The sequence below is a fragment of the Denticeps clupeoides genome, chromosome 3, assembly GCF_900700375.1.
Source record: "Denticeps clupeoides chromosome 3, fDenClu1.1, whole genome shotgun sequence".
Classification (NCBI taxonomy): Eukaryota; Metazoa; Chordata; class Actinopteri; order Clupeiformes; family Denticipitidae; genus Denticeps; species Denticeps clupeoides.
Genome location: NC_041709.1, coordinates 29,877,207 through 29,895,974, shown reverse-complemented (window position 1 = coordinate 29,895,974; position 18,768 = coordinate 29,877,207). Strand labels below are relative to the sequence as shown.

Below are 18,768 nucleotides of genomic sequence, written 5' to 3'. Positions count from 1 at the left end.
AGCTCTTGTTGTAGGGGTGTGTTTGTGTGTGTGTGTGTGTGTGTGTGTTGCTGCTGTTTCTTTCCACAACAGGTGTTTCCAATTTCTGCTTTTTTCTGAAGCAGATTATTTTGAACTAGAGCTACCGCTATTGCTAAATCCATCAATGAAATAAAAACAATAATATATAATATAACGATTCTGGAAATATAAACTGAGTTTGTGTGTTTGTGTGGCTGATATTTATTAGAACCTCTCTCGATTTCAGATGGCCCGTTCACAGGCACCCCACCCACCTACGGCTACGACGCCGACCGCGCAGAGGAGCAGCGGCGGCACCACGACATGATGCCGTATATCGACGACTCGCCGTCGTCCTCGCCCCACCTCAGCTCCAAGAGCCGCAGCAGCCGAGACACACTGTCCTCTGGCTCGCTGGAGTCCGCCAAGTCTGTGAGTTACGCCGTCCTGATTATTCTAAACGTCAAAGCGGTTCAAACCCACACCCACCCTCAACAGGTCTTTAATGTCCTCCACCGAGCCCCTGGACATTTTAACCCTTCCCTCGTCCAGTTTTCCTTTCCACTGGGGACCCTCGCAGGTTGCCATGGTGAAAGACCCCTCCAGATGTAGAATTCTTACACTGGATGTTCAATTCCCCCCGACCCGCCAGCTAGACGCTCCGCCGGGGACAGGCTCCGAGAGCCGGTCGGTGGCTAATTGTTTTCTCACGTCACTAATTTGATACTCAAATGAGTTTTAATGAAACTGTGCTTTCAGTGGGGGGGTGGGGTGGTGCAGGCTGCGAGATGGTGAGGCCATTTGGGTGCATTACCATGTGGTGCAGCAGGAAGTGTTTTTAATTAGGAGATGGAGGCCTGGCTCCTCCCCCTCCTCCTTTATTGACGCAGACAGTGCCTGTAGAGCTGACTGATGTTTTTTTTTCTGCCAAGTCGCCAGGCTCGGGGGCAGTTTACGCGTCACCTTTGACCTTAAGAATTGATCCCGCTCGGGGATATCAGGGCTTTTATGTACGGGTTTTATTTTATTTAAAATAGCTGCATCTGTGTGGGTGTGACCTATGACACGGACGCAAAATCTTTTTCCACATTTGTTTCCATTTTGATTTTATGTCAAAGCCTGCATGTTTCATTTTTAATGGGTCTGGCAGCTGTTGCAGTTTGTATCACTTGTATTATGAATACACAGTCTGTTTTAATAAATTACATTAAAACACACACATAAACACACATGCAGATTTCGCCACATGTAGTATTTGCCAGATAGACGTTTCTTTCTCCTCGGTTAGCTGGTGGGGAGCATTAAAGGTGGAAACCGCAGGGAGGCCATGATAAAATCGCTCTAATTGTTGGCTGATCAGCAGTCCACTTGGCCTTTGTCTTTTTTAAATGTTTTTTTTTTATTTCGCCTCTTGACTCTCCTTGCTTTGTCCTTCCAGAGTGGGAGCAGAGCTCCACAGCGCTCCTCTGATGAGGGTCTGATGACTCACTGTTCAGCGCATTTGATTGGTTTAGCAGACACAGCCTTGTGATGTCATAGCAGAGGCATAAATCTCCCCCAGGCCTGTAATTTGCCTCCCTGCGCCTCTCACTCAATCAAACGGGCTCAGCGTGCCGGAAAAAGAGGGCATTTTCAAATTAATCTTTCAACAGCAATTAATGAGACTAGACAATGTGTCCTAAAGGTTACATATTAAAAAGATCGCCTTCACTGTCTTTGACTTTCCCTTTTTCCTTTCATCCTTGATGGGAATAAATGCTGTGCATGATTTGTTTTCTGAACACATTAAACTGGTTGGAAGCTTCTGGATCCCTTTAGGATAACGCCTGTCGGTGTGAATTTAATCTTGTTCCCACTACCTCTCTCTCTGTGACATGTATCATGTGTGTATATGTGTGTGTTGGAAAGAGGACGCAAACTCCCACAGAGATGTTCCCAGGGATGGGATTTTACTAAAAAAAGTACTAAATAATAGTGTGCATGAAAAAGGAAAAAGCCGCCCCATCCCTTCACTGCCCAGGGCTGATTTGAACATTCTTTTTCGGCTTCAACTTGGTCATATATAAAATGAATGAGATTTAGAGACCATATAGCCAGATGGAACACCTCCCACACGGTGTGTTTGTATTGAAACATAAATTGACGTGTTACTGTGTATAAAGCGTGGGGTCAGAGGGGCACAAACTTTCAGCGTCTTCAGGGTTTTATTAATAATATTGGGTCGTTATGGTTTTTGCTGATGACAGTGTATGCTTGTACGTATGCTTATATGTGTGTGTGTGTGTGTGTGTGGATGGTTTGTTTAGCCTGAGGTTCTTTCATTAATAAAACAGCGCTGAATAAAAGATGATTGCGTACAGAAGAGATGTGCTTCCATCCAGAAAAATCCGCACATGCACGCATGCGCACACACACACACACACACACACAGGCTTGTCTGCAAACACTTGCACAGGAACACGTGCATGTGCAAACACAGACACAAACACACAAGCATAATTGCATGCTCTTACGTACATGCACGTAAAAATCACACACATATAAACATGTTCGTGTGAGCAGTTACCTGAATATGTACACACACGACACATATTAACACAAATGAGCACATAATGGCAGGACCATGCACACAATTTTCATTATGATTCTGTTGTATACACATTGCACGTATAAAAAAAACAGCCAACAGTCTGTCAGAGTTTTACAAATTGGTCAGGACACTGTGATCGCGAACACTTGTTTACACTTCCGCACTCAATAGGGCCATAGATAACAGAAGAGACCAAATCCGCCTGAGAAATAAATGCTTCATTTACCCTCATAAATAAAATAAGAAGTAGGCCCTCAGTGATGACAATGTAGTTTACTTGCTAGTCTTCTACTGAGCTAGAGTGTGTGCTAAACATACTGATGTATTTAAATTTGTGTGTGTGTGTGTGTGTGTGTGTGTGTGTGTGAGAGAGAGAGAGAGAGAGAGAGAGAGAGAGAGAAAGAGAGAGAGAGAGTCTGTTTTCTGGCCTGACCAATCTCCAGAGAGTTTTACACACATCTGTTGTTCTCACTATCTTTACTGTGGCCATGGAAACGGGAACTTATCCCCATCATTTACCCCCATCGGCTCTGTCTCTCTCACTGCCTGTCTGTCTGTTTCTCTCTTCAAATGTGTAGCGAATACACACACACACACACACACACACACACACACACACGTGTTATTGCACTGTTTCGCCCCAACTGGAAAATATGAGGGTGTTTTGGCATCAGTGGGCATCTGCAGCGGTGTACTGGGTCAGCATGTCAGGCTCTGGAGTCTGATGGATCCCAGCTCAGGTTTTACTTCAGAGGATGGCCTCGCATCTGCAGTACGAGCAGCAAAAAGACAGCTGGAGAACTTAGATCTGGCCTGATGGTTAATGTGGCCGTGTGACCTCCTTAACCCCTGCTTTCTCCCACAGGCCGAGATGGACCTGGAAAAGGGGCTGGAGATGCGGAAGTGGGTGCTGTCTGGAATCCTGGCCAGTGAGGAGACGTACCTCAGCCACCTGGAGGCGCTGTTGCTGGTGGGTTTCTGTATGAGAAATGTGTTCAGCCCTGTGTGTCTATTGTCACCTGGGAAATGTATTGGCAGCTAAGGGAAATGTGACCACAACCCTTTACAAGAGTTTTTATAGGGGAGTTACTATATGTATGTAAATTTATGTAAATTATTAATTGGATGAAATGATTTATTTTGAGATTTGGATGCTCAGCTCTTCCGTAGGTCCATGCCAGAGTGTCCATTCCACGTCCTGTGTTTACAAAATGTACCCCCCCCCCATCTATTGTTTTTTTTTATTTTTTTTTTGTTAAGTTTTTTGTTTTTACATGCATGTGCGTCATTATTTCTTTATTTTTCTTTTGCAATATTCTTGGTATAAAATAATTCATCATTAACATGAATAAAATATTCACAAATTTGTGGTTTATGACTAATTCAAGAAAATAGTCAAAGGTCCAGCACGGAACTTTCCTGGATAATACAGCATCAGCACGTTTTACTGTCATTCATATTTACTTTCTGCAAAGGAGATTTATTTTTTTCCTTTAAAAGGTAACTGTGTTCTTTTTTCTGTATTAATACAGATACACATCACTGTTATATGTGTTCTGTTACACACAATACGCAGGGGATAAAAAGCAGCGCTGTTTTTTTTTTTTCTCCTCGGGCTTCCTTAAGGCTTGCATTTCAACCAGGGGCTTAAAGACACTTCTTATACAGAATGTCATCTGCTGACATCTTCATATGTCCTTTTCATGAACACAGTGGTACATGTGGTATTCTTGTCTGCCTCTCCCAGCCCATGAAGCCTCTGAAGGCCGCAGCCACCACCTCTCAGCCCGTCCTCACAGTCCCCCAGATCGAAACCATCTTCTTCAAAGTGCCTGAGCTCTACGAGATCCACAAAGAGTTCTATGACGGCCTGTTGCCCCGAGTGCAGCAGTGGAGCCACCACCAGCGTGTGGGGGACCTCTTCCAGAAGCAGGTGGGTTCTGGACAACACTGGCTGTTTCTTCTCGACTTTTTGGGCTTACAGCCTACTTCAATGCCTCAACACCTCCGAGGTTGTGAGTTTGAATCCCAGCTCGGACCTTGTGTCTGCGGTGTTCACATGCGGTGTTCACATGCCCCCCCCCCCCCCCCCCCCCCCCCCCCCCTCGTCATTTCCTTTCCTTTGTCTCCTCTGTAATAAACCGTGGCATCAGGAAAAAAAAAAAAAAACAAGAAAGAATAAAACGGAGCCGCGCTCGCCCCGGAATACGCATTGTTTTTCCAGTCAGTCAAGCGGCCTGCGTGACCGCAGGCTCTCCCTCGTTCCCTCTTTCTCTCTTTTCCTTCTCTCTCTTTCTCAGCCCAGTTCACTTCTCTTCACCCGGCACTTTTTGCTCTTTCCTCTGCCTCCCCATCCCCCCGCCCCAGCAGCAGACAGGCATTAATGAGTCAGTGGAAGGAGATGAGATGGAGAGAGCGAGCGAGCGAGAGTCGGCACCGTAACTCCTTACATGACAGCTGTTTACAGCTGAACTATGGGGCGAGGGAGAGAGAGGGAGAGAGAGAAAACTGGGAGAAGGAGATGCTCAGAAATGATTTTCTTGTTCAAATCGACCCCAGTTCTCGCCAAATGTTCTTAATGAATAGTGAAAGATTAATTCTGTATATTCTCCTGTATAAATGTCTGACAGGAAGCATGAATCAAAGCATGCAGAACAGATTGACAGGTTTTGTGACGAGCTCTAAAATCACATCAGAGGTTCCGATACGCTGTCTAGATCACAGAACGCTGGTGATGAATGATCCTTGTGGCGCCTCCTCTCGTATTGTGTGCACTGGAAGCCCAATCGATAGATGGCCGCTTTATTAATCCCAAATGTCATTACAGTAGCACATTGTTTTTTAATTCAGCACTACACAAAACAGGACACTTTAGAATTCTATACTGAATACTAATGCTTAAGGGCATTACGTAATTTCACGTGTAGTTTGGATAAACAGACATTCCACAGCTAAATAGCCAGGATTCAAGCTATGACCAATAATGACCAATGAGTCAAGTTAAAAGAGAAAAACAGCAATCTGTACAAAGTACATACTTTTTTTTAGGAAACTAGCAACTACACATTTCACTCCAAATCAACATTAGTGCCATGAAAAAATATGGACAGTAGCATTTTTTTGGGGTGTCTGAAATATAATTTAAAACCTTCTACTCAGAGCTGGTTTAAGCATCTGGTCAGCCGTCTTAAGCAGTTTAAGATGGTAATGCTGCTTGCTGGGATTATCAGATAAACACCTTTCAGGTATAAATTGGTCAAACTAGTTTAATCTTAATCTTTTTATTATTTTTTCTTTTTTTTTAACTACAAGGTGTCACGGTGTGTTCATATCTGGAAGTCAATCATTTCCTGTTGACAGAAAATACATCACGTGAGCAGATCATATGTTGAAATGCATGGCATAATTAGTATGATATAATCAATAGTATCATATTGAGCATCATATTGATGCATACATCAATAGAATGTGCATTAGCAAGGCAGCTCTCAATGACCAACTAATAATCTTAAGTATTTCATGCTTTTTGAGTGTGTAGCAGATGCTGCAGCATGCGGGTGGGCAGGTGGGGAACGCAACTTCGCCTCGTTTTGTGTGTTTCTGACCCTGTAACCCTTTCTCTGCGGTGTGGTGGGTTCATTCAAGCTCTAAACGAGAGATGAGACGATGCTGCTGCCGAATTGGTTCAGTTGTGTGAGTCATTCTGATGCTGTCATGTATAAGGATCAGACCATCCATCCTCCAGTGGTTCATGTGTGAATTTCCTGTGCCCACGTACATATTTAGGGGTCATGAGTGACAGCTTGCCAGCTTTAAATGAGAGCAACAACAGCAATAAAAAACACATGGAGGACAGTATACAATGTGAACAACATTTTATATTTAAAATTTTATTTTACAAAAATATGTTTTCTGTGTGTTCAGTATTAATTTGGCTCATTTGGCTTCTTGAATTATGAAGAACTTTAATTTGACATGTAATGTCACTTACACCCATATTGTTCTCACCCCTCTTTGTTCAAAGGCATTTTAATTATATTTTACAGTATCATAAACAGTAGTGTGCAAAGGTTTTAGGCAGAAGTGAATTTAAGGTTAATTAAAGGTTTTTCATGTTTCCAACCGATCTAGTTCAGGAAGGGACAATCTAAAAGTGTAAAACCTGGAAATAATAGCGATTACAAAGTGAAAGTGGTAATAATGTTTGTGTTGATATGTAGAGATATGCTGGAAGAACTGGCCGTTTGGCTCTCCCAACTCTGTATACTAATGAACAATCTCCTACAAGAAGAAGTCTACAGATGGAGAACAATATTGTATTGCTGCGCAGAGAACAATAGGAGAACAGAATTTGACTTTTTTTGTCTCATAAACTGTGTTTTTTATAGTTTTGCACAGTACTCTATTCTGTAAAGATCTGTAATTGTGCCTTTCTTATTTCTGTTGTACATTGTTTTAATGCCGTGGTTTAATCTACTCTACTCTATTCTATTCTCTAATACAGGCCAGCCAGCTTGGTGTGTACAGGGCCTTTGTAGATAACTACGAGGTTGCTGTGGAGACCGCCGAGAAGTGTTGTCAGGCCAACGCGCAGTTTGCCGAGATCTCTGAGGTAACGGTTGCCGGGGGAGGGGGTGCTCGAGGTTGGAGGGTTTCTTAAAATACCGCTTCTTTGCAGGATTATTAAGCCCGGGGCATTTGGGGTTTCCGGATTCCCCTGGACAGCGATATGGCGTAGCCTCTGGTCATTTTGCCATGTCAGCAGGGTGGGGGATGAGAGACTGAGGTGTGATTTACCACCTGCGGGGTCCAGGAAGCCTTCAGAGTGAGGCGTCCCATGGCTGGTAGTGTTGGAAACGCTGCTGCCAACGTAGCTCTGGAGAACATCACAAACGACTCAATTAGAAGCTATAAAAAATGCCCTGGGCAGGAAACACAAAATAAATTCCCCCTTTGGCAGAGCATGAAGAGAGTTGTGGTTATTGTACATGTTTTACCTCCATCGATTTGGTGGCCGCTACAGCCTGATCACCAGTGTCTGATTCCCATGTGGAGGATGCGACATTTTGCCTGGCCATGCTGGCACTTCCTTGTGGCTGCTTGGTGTCGTGGAGGATGTGTGATGCAAGAGAATGTTCTTGTCAGAGCGCCTTGGTCTCAATGTCCACAGGCCGTGTAACCAGCAGTGCTGGATTAATTTGGACTAGATCGGTGAAAGGGAGATGCGGGGCCACCGAGGCAGTGTGTGCGTTGAATGTCTGGGGGAATAAAGGCCTCTGAGGACTCACCTCAATAGACAGAACTTAAACAGACACGCAAGACTCTTATCAGCAAATGAATAGGCCTCTGTGCGTATCGGATTTTCGATCACACGTGGGGCCTTGTGTTAAGGCTAAGTTAGGCGTGGTCATATTCCGACTACGCTCATAATATAATGGCAGGCCGCGATCAATGAGTCTGATTGGCACTGAGGCATCGGCCGCTGCCATCGATCGCATTAATGGCCTGTGAAAGCCGCCGCGAGCTGTGGGGCTGACAGAGGAGCGAGACTCAGGTTGCCTGATGGTAGGAGGCCTTCAGACACACATCAGCCTGAGGCAGGTACATTATAGACTAGATCAATGCAGATGAAGTGAGGAAGTTCTGAATATGTTTGCCGACATTAGGGAACCAAATTACTACCGAATCTGAAAGTGAAATGGTTGTCATTGTGAAACACAGCACACAATGACACCATGAAATGACTGCTTTTAACCATCACCCTTGGTGAGCAGTGGGCAGCCATGACAGGCGCCCGGGGAGCAGTGTGTGGGGACGGTGCTTTGCTCAGTGGCACCTTGTCAGCTCTGGTTACGAACCGGCAACCTTCCAATTACGGGTCCGCTTCCATAACTGCTAGACCACCACTGCCATCAACAAATAAATATGATGAAGATGAGTAAAAACCTTCTGTCGGCAGCATAAAAGAAATAAAATATAAAATCAAAAAAAGAATCTGTAGATTTGTCTAAATTAGGGCTGTCAGTCAGTTTCAAAACTAATTTAACTAGTCATACATACATGTTGGCCAGTCAGGTTTATTGCTTGTTTAGTGGCTTTTTAATTACAAGCGAGAATCAATGATTTTTCCCGCTCCTGTGCTCCGTGCACACTCGAGTGTTGACACAGTGAACAAAACAGAAAGAATTTATTTTAATGTGTTAAATAATTTACATTATCAACAGTTTGTCAAGCCCTTGTTTACTGTTTACTGTTACGGTAGCACTTCAGTATGGTGCATTTCATGTTTTATTTCTCATCTTTCTCCATCTTTCTCTCATCTCTGCTTAGAACCTGAAAGTCAGGAGCACCAAGGACTGTAAGGACCAAACCACAAAGTACTCTCTGGAAAGTAAGTCGTCTACCGTCTCGTCCATGCACAGTACTCTTCATCTAAACAGTGTGGTAGGGTGGTAGTAGCCTAGTAAGTGAGACACAAAGTCGCAGGTTCAAACCCCACTCACTACCATAGCAAGACACTTAACCCAGAGTGTCTCCGGGGGGGACTGTCCCTGTAACTACTGATTGTAAGTCTTTCTGGATAAGGGCATCTGCTTAATGCTATAAATGTAAATGCGTCTGTCTGCCCTCAGCTCTCCTCTACAAACCGGTGGACCGGGTGACCAGAAGCACCCTTGTGTTACACGTAAGTTTCAATGGCAGGTTAAGTTTTGGTTTTATTGAAGGACACGGAAGGACACTCGTTGTCTCACCTGCCATTTCAGGATTTGTTGAAACACACGCCGTCCAGCCACCCTGACTACCCCCTGCTGCAGGACGCGCTGCGCATCTCCCAGAACTTCCTGTCCAGCATCAATGAGGAGACGCCCCTGCGCCGGCAGTCTATGACTGTCAAGAAGGGAGAGGTGAGAGGACACTGCATTGATTTCAGTGAGAAGATTTCAGGGGGGGAGTTGAAATGTTAAATGTTGGAAGCAGTTGCCACCCACATTGGTCATTATGATGTGACCTTGGCAATGTCAGCCAGGTAGGCAACGACCTCACAGAAAATCATGGTGACATCAGGGGGTGTCATGGGGGGGGGGTCACAGACTGATAAAAGCAAATTAAATAAACAGCATTGCAATATCTGGCCTTCTGGTGTGTGTGTGTGTGTGTGTGTTTCTCGTTCCTACAGTCCCATGGGAGTCGAGCCGGGGTGGGGTGCTCGGTTCATTGTTGGTAGTTTGATTGACGGTGTGTGTTGCTAGCGTGCGATGTTGCCCTAATGAGGCCCTTCACTCTGCCTGTGATGCCCTCATTAATAATTCATGAGCGGTGTTATCCCAAAGATGCACCACCTTACCCCCCTATACCCCCTGGAGTCCTGTCTGGACGTCCTGAACCAACCATGAAAATTTGATGGAACCAGATGAAAGCCTCTTATGGAAATCTGTAGGCTCCTCATGCACTAATTGTTTTTTAGTAAACTTTATATTTGATTAACTACATGCTATACTAACATACCTACAATCCTCATCTTCTCGTTTGCTTCCAGTCCCAGTGGTGAGAAGAGCGTTCGTTTCTACTCCTTTGCTGAAATGTAATTGAATAGTAATCGGACCGTGTGTCATTAGAGGCATTATGAGGACATATGCCGGACACACACAGAAATACACACAACAGCTGGATGCACTATAAGTGAGATGTAGCCACATGTGCGTGTGTTCCGCAGTCTGGCCCTGGGCTTCCATAAATTGGTCAAGATTTTATTGCTGAAATATTAGGGATTAAGATGAGCAGAATTTATGCTTTGAAAACTTGAAGCAGAAGCCGTAAATCTTTAATTTTTTTTTTTTTTTTTACATCTGAGACATTAAATTATTTCTGCGAAGAGCGACCTTCTGCAAACCCGGCTGACATCCCTCCGGAGTTTAGTTTGATCTTCCCGGTTTGCTGCTTTGTGTTGCATGTAGCCTGTGTTCCTCGCGCTTCGGTGGTTGGGGTTTCAGCGGGGCTGTGTGTTTGTGGTCAAGGATTATCAGACAGAGAATCCCTCTGAAGACTCCTGCTGAAGGTCCTCCACACCACTTGTTTGTCCTGAATTTTCTGATTAAACGCGGTTTACCTTCGACACATTTTTACCTTCCTTTCCTTTCTATTTTTTTGTGGGGTCAGGACAGGGTTGGTGGGTGAAGCAGCAATCCGGGCTAATCCTGGATCACCTGTCAGTCACGGCGGATCACCCCGGCTGATAAGATCACTGAGACGGGGCCAGCAGGATCGAGCGGCTGATCATATCTGATTAGCTGTGTGCTACGCTAATTAATACCGCAAAGCTCCAGTCCAGGGCGGCCTTTTCAGAAACAGCCCTTTAAGATACTTACATGTATCGCGGAAGTATCTTAAACGACTATTCACGACAATTCAACATGACAACGTTTCTGAACGATCGATTTCAGAAACATTGTCATGGTGAATTGTCGGCCCCGACATCTGTTTTTTTTGAGGCGTTGGAATGTGACAGAACATAATGGGACTCAGTAGAGACATCATGGCAGCGAAAAGTTTTTATCGAACCATTTTACTGAGAATCCCACAGTATCAGAGTTGGAATCGCAGCTCGAACCTTCCTCCAGGTTCTCCGCTCTCCTTCCAAAGGCATGTAAAGTAGTTCACCAGAACAGTTCTCCAAGAGCAACTTGTTAGTATGTCAGTGGGAGGCTCTTTTGTAATAAAGAGTCGTCAGTGGGTGGCGCCGGAGGTCGCAGCCATTCTTTCCTTCGTCCTTCGAGAGGCTCGGCGAGGTGTGCCCGCGTGAAAAAGGACGCGGACGTCCTCGTTACGTCCGGGCAGAGCGGGAAAAACTGAGCAAGTGTCTGCCGATCCTCGCCGTCCTGCCGTCGCCGCTGCAGGGTCGCTTTAAATGAACCGCTCCGGCCCAATTACTGTCACACGAGCGCTCCGCCTGCAAGGCTCGACTGGAGCACGCTGCACGGTGCCGCCCGCTGTTGTTTGTGGCCTGTCTAAATGAGACGGCGTTAGGGATGCCGGGGGATGCCTTTTAGCTTTTCCCCTTCACTATTTGGAGAGAGCAGCCCGCCTGCCGGGGGCCTCTGGTCCATGACCAGAGAAGGTCTCTCTCTCTCTCTCTCTCTCTCTCTCTCTCTTTCTCTCTGATGTATATGCGAGTGACTGTCTCTCTCTCTCAGATGTATATGCGAGTGACTGTCTCTCTCTCAGATGTATATGCGAGTGACTGTCTCTCTCTCAGATGTATATGCGAGTGACTGTCTCTCTCTCTCTCAGATGTATATGCGAGTGACTGTCTCTCTCTCAGATGTATATGCGAGTGACTGTCTCTCTCTCAGATGTATATGCGAGTGACTGTCTCTCTCTCTCTCAGATGTATATGCGAGTGACTGTCTCTCTCTCAGATGTATATGCGAGTGACTGTCTCTCTCTCAGATGTATATGCGAGTGACTGTCTCTCTCTCACATGTATATGCGAGTGACTGTCTCTCTGTCAGATATATATGCGAGTGACTGTCTCTCTCTCAGATGTATATGCGAGTGACTGTCTCTCTCTCAGATGTATATGCGAGTGACTGTCTCTCTCTCAGATGTATATGCGAGTGACTGTCTCTCTCTCAGATGTATATGTGAGTGACTGTCTCTCTCTCAGATGTATATGCGAGTGACTGTCTCTCTCTCAGATGTATATGTGAGTGACTGTCTCTCTCTCAGATGTATATGCGAGTGACTGTCTCTCTCTCACATGTATATGCGAGTGACTGTCTCTCTGTCAGATATATATGCGAGTGACTGTCTCTCTCTCAGATGTATATGCGAGTGACTGTCTCTCTCTCAGATGTATATGCGAGTGACTGTCTCTCTCTCAGATGTATATGTGAGTGACTGTCTCTCTCTCAGATGTATATGTGAGTGACTGTCTCTCTCTCAGATGTATATGTGAGTGACTGTCTCTCTCTCAGACTGTGAGTCAGTCTTACCAACATGGTGCTCGGATTGGTTCTTATGGCCGGGCTCCGTCCGCCGGCAGCCAGCGCAGGGAAGAAGGGGCCGGACGAGGTATCTGTGGTGGCTGGGTGATGTCATCTTTTGTTGCCTTGGCGCTGTGGTGACATAAGCTAGGGGGAGTGATGGAGCTGCAGGTGCTGGTGGTACGCTGATGTGTGTGTTTTGCCGAAGGGATTTTCAGCGCAATTTTTTTTTTTTTTTCACGCCGATGTCTCTTGCAGTGGTGACTAACCAGGACATGTTTTATCTGTTTTAAAATGGTCTCCTCTGGGCTTTATTCAACACGCGCGTGTACACACACACACACACATTGCACGTCCAAGTGGTCTTTATGGTCTATTTAAAGGAGGAAAAAAAACCATTCTGCTTGTTTTAGTAGGAATGTTTGCAGCAATGCTGCCACCTGGAGACCAGTTCCAACACTGCCAGCGGTACAGGGTCCTGTCATTTCTGGGTCTACTCTATGTCGTTGTCATCTCGAGCATGATTGGTTATCCTAAATAATTAACAGATATGCTGACATTTTGTTTCTGTTCGCTATTAATGATTTCCAGAAAATTTCCTGAAATTCTTGTGCTATTATTTTCAGGCCATTTTCAAGACAGCCCTAGTCCTTCCAGAGATGGGGTTTTATTTGACGTTGCCCTTGCGTTTGCAGTGTAGTCGTAATAAGGTTTCTTTTTTTCCAGAACCGACAGCTGCTGAAGGACAGCTTCATGGTGGAGCTGGTGGAAGGGGCGCGCAAACTGCGCCACGTCTTCCTCTTCACCGACCTGCTGCTCTGCGCCAAGCTGAAGAAACAGATCGGAGGGTATGGGCTCTCCTCCACCCCTTCTGCTCACCTTCCTCACCTCTCCCCACCCCCCCTTCACACCGCCGCACTGCACTATTTGTTTGTGAAAGCTCGGCGGTATGGATTTTCATTTAGACACCTGAATTCTTTTGGTGTCAAGTGTTCGACTCGAACGTGAACTCTATTTTGGTGATATGAGACGAGGCTCTGAACGGTTGTATTGATCGCGGAGTGGAGCTCTCAGACTTAACAAGGCTTTCTTGTGTCTGTTTGTCTGGCTTTTTTTTTTTTTTATCTAAGTGTCTTTATCTTATTGCCACGGGGGCCTTTTCTCTTCTTCTAGTTTCTTTAAAAACCCTTCTGTCTCTTCCCACAGGAAGAATCAGCAGTACGACTCGAAGTGGTACATCCCTCTGTCTGACCTCACCTTCCAGACGGCGGAGGAGGCGGAACCACTGGCCATCCCACAGGTGCCGGACGAGGAGCTGGAGGCCATGAAGATAAAGATCTCCCAGCTGAAGAGCGAGGTCCAGAGAGAGAAGGTACCCCATATGTTCGCACGAACAAAGCAGACTATTCATTAACCGGAAAAACATGCTCAAAAGAAGCACACAAAATAGCACATTTTGCTATTATATTTTCTCCAGCCATAAGACAGAAATATTATATCAAGCACCAGTCTATTTTTTTCTGGAATGTTCTCTAAACGTTCTGTCTCCGGATGCCCACAGAGGGCCAATAAAGGCTCTAAGGTGATGGAGAGACTGAGGAAGAAGCTGTCCGAGCAGGAGTCCATGCTGCTGCTAAACTCTCCCAACATGGCTCTCAGAGTGCACAGCAGGAACGGCAAGGTAGCGTTCCGTTTCCTTCCTCCCTCCTGGTGCCTTTCTTATCCCTGTAGTCTTAGTGGTTTTTCACTCATCCCAAGAAATATCACTAAAAATATTCTTCCTGCGCCTTGCAGAGCTACGTGTTCCTGATCTCCTCAGACTACGAGCGCGCCGAGTGGAAGGAGGTGATCCGAGAACAACAGAAAAAATGTAGGTTCTCCCGAATACTCCAGTTGCCACATAAGACATACTCGTATACTGATTTTTTTTCAGTCAATAAAAATACATTTCCAACCATGCCCTGTTACTTATCACGTTACATATATATTAGTTTACCACTAATGGTGTCTTAATACTTGTATTTACTAAAATGAAATGTTGTTAGATGCTTTGAGCATTCAGTTCTAGTTGCAGTGTTCGTTGTTAAGAGGACAGTAGTGGTCCACAGGGTAGGGATGGCAGCAGTGGTGCACACCCTCCCTAACTGGATCTAACTCCCAGTAGATGGCCACACAGTAATCTGGGCACATAGTCCTATTTGAATTTGACCTTGTGACCTCGTGGTCTTTGTTGGCAGGCTTTAAGAGCTTCTCCCTGACGTCCATGGAGCTGCAGATGCTGACCAACTCCTGCTTGAAGCTGCAGACCGTTCACCACATCCCCCTCACCATCAACAAAGAGGGTCAGCCTTTCTTTCATTCTGTAAATAACACTTGGAGTAAATAACTCTGGTGTGGAACAAAAGAGGAACTTTTTCTCAAAGCTACGTAAGGTTCTAGTTAGGCAAAGCTACTTGGCATGGATTTGGCACGAATCACAGTTTGCAGAACACGTATTTCCACAAAATAACAAGAGGTGAGATGTTTAAAAGAGGAGCCAGGAATCCTCCAGGCGTGAAACCTCTATACTGAGAATCAGGATCAGTGGTGAATTTTAACACTTACTACCCTGTGATTGTCTTTGTGATGCACCGCACCACACAGCACAGCACAGCACAGCACAGCACAGCACAGTACAGTACACGGTGACACAAACGAAATGTGTCCTCTGCATTTAACCCATAACCCTTAGTCAGGGGGTGGTAGTAGCCTAGTGGGTAAAACACTCGCCTATGAACCAGAAGACCCGGGTTCAAATCCCACTTACTACCATTGTGTCCCTGAGCAAGACACTTAACCCTAAATTGCTCCAGGGGGGGACTGTCCCTGTAACTACTGATTGTAAGTCGCTCTGGTTAAGGGCGTCTGATAAATGCTGTAAATGTAAATGTAAATGTAGTGAGCAGTGGGCTGCCATGAAAGGCACCTGGGGAGCAGTGTGTGGGGAGGCTTTGAACCCACAACTTTTAGGTTATGTGTCCGCTTCCTTACCCACTAGGCCACCAATGACCACGCTGTCCTGTTACTCAGGTTGTGCCTGCCAGAGCCGGGCACAGGGTGAGCACTAATCCAGGGCGTAGCATCAGCAAACTACAGGCCCCAAAAACACATGTTTCACTTACACATTCACACCTACGGTCAGTTCAGAGCCGCCAATTCACCTGGACTACATACCCTTGGATGGCAGGAGGAAACCAGAAAACCTGGAGGAAGAGCATGCAAGCTCCGTACACACAAGGTCCAGGTCGGGATTCGAGGCCATGTCGCTAACCGCCCTCAGCTTTTAACAGGCCTCTCGTAATGGTTCCAGTTGCTTCCAGCTCCTGCTTTTTCAGAGAGGTGATGCACGACTGCTGTGGCCCCTCATGCTCTCTTCCTGTGTTTCTGTCCAACAGAAGACGAGTTGCCCGGCCTGTACGGCTTCCTGAATATAATTGTACACTCCGCTTCTGGACTCAAGCAGAGTTTGAGTGAGTTCCTCACTTTATACTCCTTATGCTACATCACATCTCCAGCAGACTCTTAGAATATGTTTGCGGCACATGCTAAAAACTTTGTGGGCTGTATTTCCCTGGGATTTTGTAAGATGACGCACATGGGGCATGTCACATTCACTGGTTCACCAATCAGAATTCCTGGAACCCTGGGTGTGTGACGTATTGACAGGAGGAGGTTTAAATTATTTTGATAAAAGATATGGACTCCCTTTTTTACACTTTTATCATTGAAGTTTGTCTTCTAGATGTAAAAAGTAATTACACACCAGTAATTACACACGGTTGGTATGGAACATGCCCCTTGCACTACATCTTACATAGCGCTGGGAAAATACATCCTTCGCAGTGGTTTGAAGCCGCAGCTCAGCTATTTGAACGGCACTCTGAATGCTCCCACTTTTTATTCCTGCCCGCAGATCTCTACTGCACTCTAGAGGTTGACTCTTTCGGCTACTTCATGAATAAAGCCAAGACGCGCGTGTATAGATACACCACGGAGCCCAAATGGAATGAGGTGGGTCACAGAGACAGCAGCCCGGGGTGAACCAGCCTACAACCGAGCCCGGTGTCTCTAACAGCGTTCCCGGGTGTGCGGGGACACTTTGCCATCTGCTGTTGTGGCGTTGTGCCATAGTGAGGCACCTTAAGCCTGCCGTTCTGCAGCGATGACAGTTGTTTTGCCTGGACGGACTGTTCTTTTCAGGTTATAGCCTGTAACCTTACATGAAAATAGGGCTGGTAATGAGGACGAAACTGGCCATGAAATGACAGTGAGGCGATGTTTTAAAAGAGTAAAAGTGCTGGGGATTAGTAGCTAATGTTTTTTTTTTTTTTGGACATTTGATGTTTGTATACAGGAGTTTGAGATTGAGCTTGAGGGCTCGCAGACCCTAAGACTGCTGTGCTACGAGAAGAGCTACAACAAAACCAAACTGAATAAAGAAGATTGCGAGAGCACTGACCGCATCATTGGCAAAGGCCAGATTCCGGTAGGTAAACCACCGAAAATCTGCTGCAACGCTCCAGTTCCACTTCAAATGTAAGCACAATACCACAAAATGACTGTGATATCATCACATTACAGCATACTGGGTTGAGCATGTGACATCATAGCTTGCTGTGAGGCCAGAACACTTTCCCCTTCAAGGCAATAATGTGAAACAATTAGGCAACATAGGATGTAGCAGGCCTCATTTCAAAGAAAATTATGCAAGAGGTCTTATTATTTATCATATTCAAGATTCAAGATGTCATGATAAATACATTGAGACTTGTTACAATTACTGTCCATTTGTATTCTAATTTTAGTTCTGGTCTTATAAATATCATCCCGTTTAGGCCATGCTCATTTGGAGCACTTTCAGTAGTATGGTCTGGATATTGCCCATCCATTTATAGTTTATGGCAACACAACTTCAAATGTATTGCTACATTTATTTCTAGCGTATTGCTTATTATCTTTATTTCTAAAAAATGGCTTATTGTATGCAAAGCTATGAGTATATTAATAGCACAAGTTAATACAAAAAAGGCATTAAAAGTACTAATGATATTGTGGTATAGAGTTTGTATGATGCATTACGTAAAGGTCACCCGATAATGTCATGGATGTATTTTTTGCCAAATTTCTGTTTGGTGACGTGGTTTTGAACATGTTTATCAAAAAAAAATTCTGTGTGAAGCATGTCTATACACAGTTGACACTGACCAAAGTGCTGTAGGGAGTGCAATTAAAACAGGTAATGGGAATAAAATACATTTCAATAAGACGAGGTGTGCTTCATCTTATGGCCCATGCACACTGATCCTTGAAGAAGGAACATCAGTCCACCTGCTTACTTTCTTTTCGCTCTACATTTCTGATGCTCTGGCCTCAGCGATGGGCTGGTTCCCATAGAGACCCTGAAGAAAGCTCAAGCTCATGCTCTTCATTCATATTACCAGAGCTGTCCTGTCACCTCCGTGCTCTTCTTCGCTTCATTCTCAAAGGTCAGAGTGTCCAAAGGGGTTATTCAATCAGAGAATCCATAATTCATCTCCCCTGCCTGAAAATGTCAGTGCGATAGACCTGACCTCAGCAGCACCAACATCCAGGCAACACCGGAAAAAAATTCCGGTTCCTGCGGCATCCAGACGGGGCTGGACGCTAAGCCCCACGGTGCGGCTGGTTTATGGGGATTTGGTATCCCATGAGCACCTCATTCTGACCAGCTGATACAATAGGGGCGCCGCCAGTATTCAGGTGCCCTGTCACCATCCCTGACCTGGAGGTACGGTATTTTGGTGAATAAATGATAAAGGTGTTTAATCGCCATGGTAACCTTGATAAACAACCATTGTCCAGGTTGTCTCCATTGCCCCCGGAGACCCCTGTTTCCAGGCAGCGCAGCTGACCACATCCTCCCCCTCCCCATGACCGTCTAGACTGCGGCTGTTTGAGCTTCTCGCGCACAATGGCCGCCTGTCCCCCCGCAGGCCTCGCCGGTGGCCCACCAGGCTTATTATGGCAGGAAGGCCGGGGTTTTTAATTACGCTGTGGGTGTAATGTGATTCGATGGTATGGTGTGGGACTTTGTGGCAGTGATAGCATCTTTGTAACAGACCCGCCATTGTCACCTACCGCTGAGGGAAGTGAAGCCTTTGTGATGAAGAGGCTTCC

General features: G+C 45.5%; 1 protein-coding gene across 1 annotated transcript in view; it reads left to right on the top strand.

Moving 5' to 3' along the window:
* Positions 1–18,768, top strand: part of bcr (BCR activator of RhoGEF and GTPase) — a 72,421-nt gene that overhangs the window by 44,966 nt on the left and 8,687 nt on the right. Inside the window, exons 2-16 of the mRNA XM_028974691.1 lie at positions 248–432; positions 3,456–3,560; positions 4,338–4,523; positions 7,095–7,202; positions 8,921–8,981; positions 9,223–9,275; positions 9,355–9,495; positions 13,300–13,421; positions 13,780–13,945; positions 14,135–14,254; positions 14,368–14,443; positions 14,811–14,915; positions 16,008–16,082; positions 16,526–16,623; positions 16,967–17,098. Of these exons, the coding sequence (XP_028830524.1) occupies positions 248–432; positions 3,456–3,560; positions 4,338–4,523; positions 7,095–7,202; positions 8,921–8,981; positions 9,223–9,275; positions 9,355–9,495; positions 13,300–13,421; positions 13,780–13,945; positions 14,135–14,254; positions 14,368–14,443; positions 14,811–14,915; positions 16,008–16,082; positions 16,526–16,623; positions 16,967–17,098 (1,733 nt within the window). The remainder of the gene's footprint in view (positions 1–247; positions 433–3,455; positions 3,561–4,337; positions 4,524–7,094; positions 7,203–8,920; positions 8,982–9,222; positions 9,276–9,354; positions 9,496–13,299; positions 13,422–13,779; positions 13,946–14,134; positions 14,255–14,367; positions 14,444–14,810; positions 14,916–16,007; positions 16,083–16,525; positions 16,624–16,966; positions 17,099–18,768) is intronic.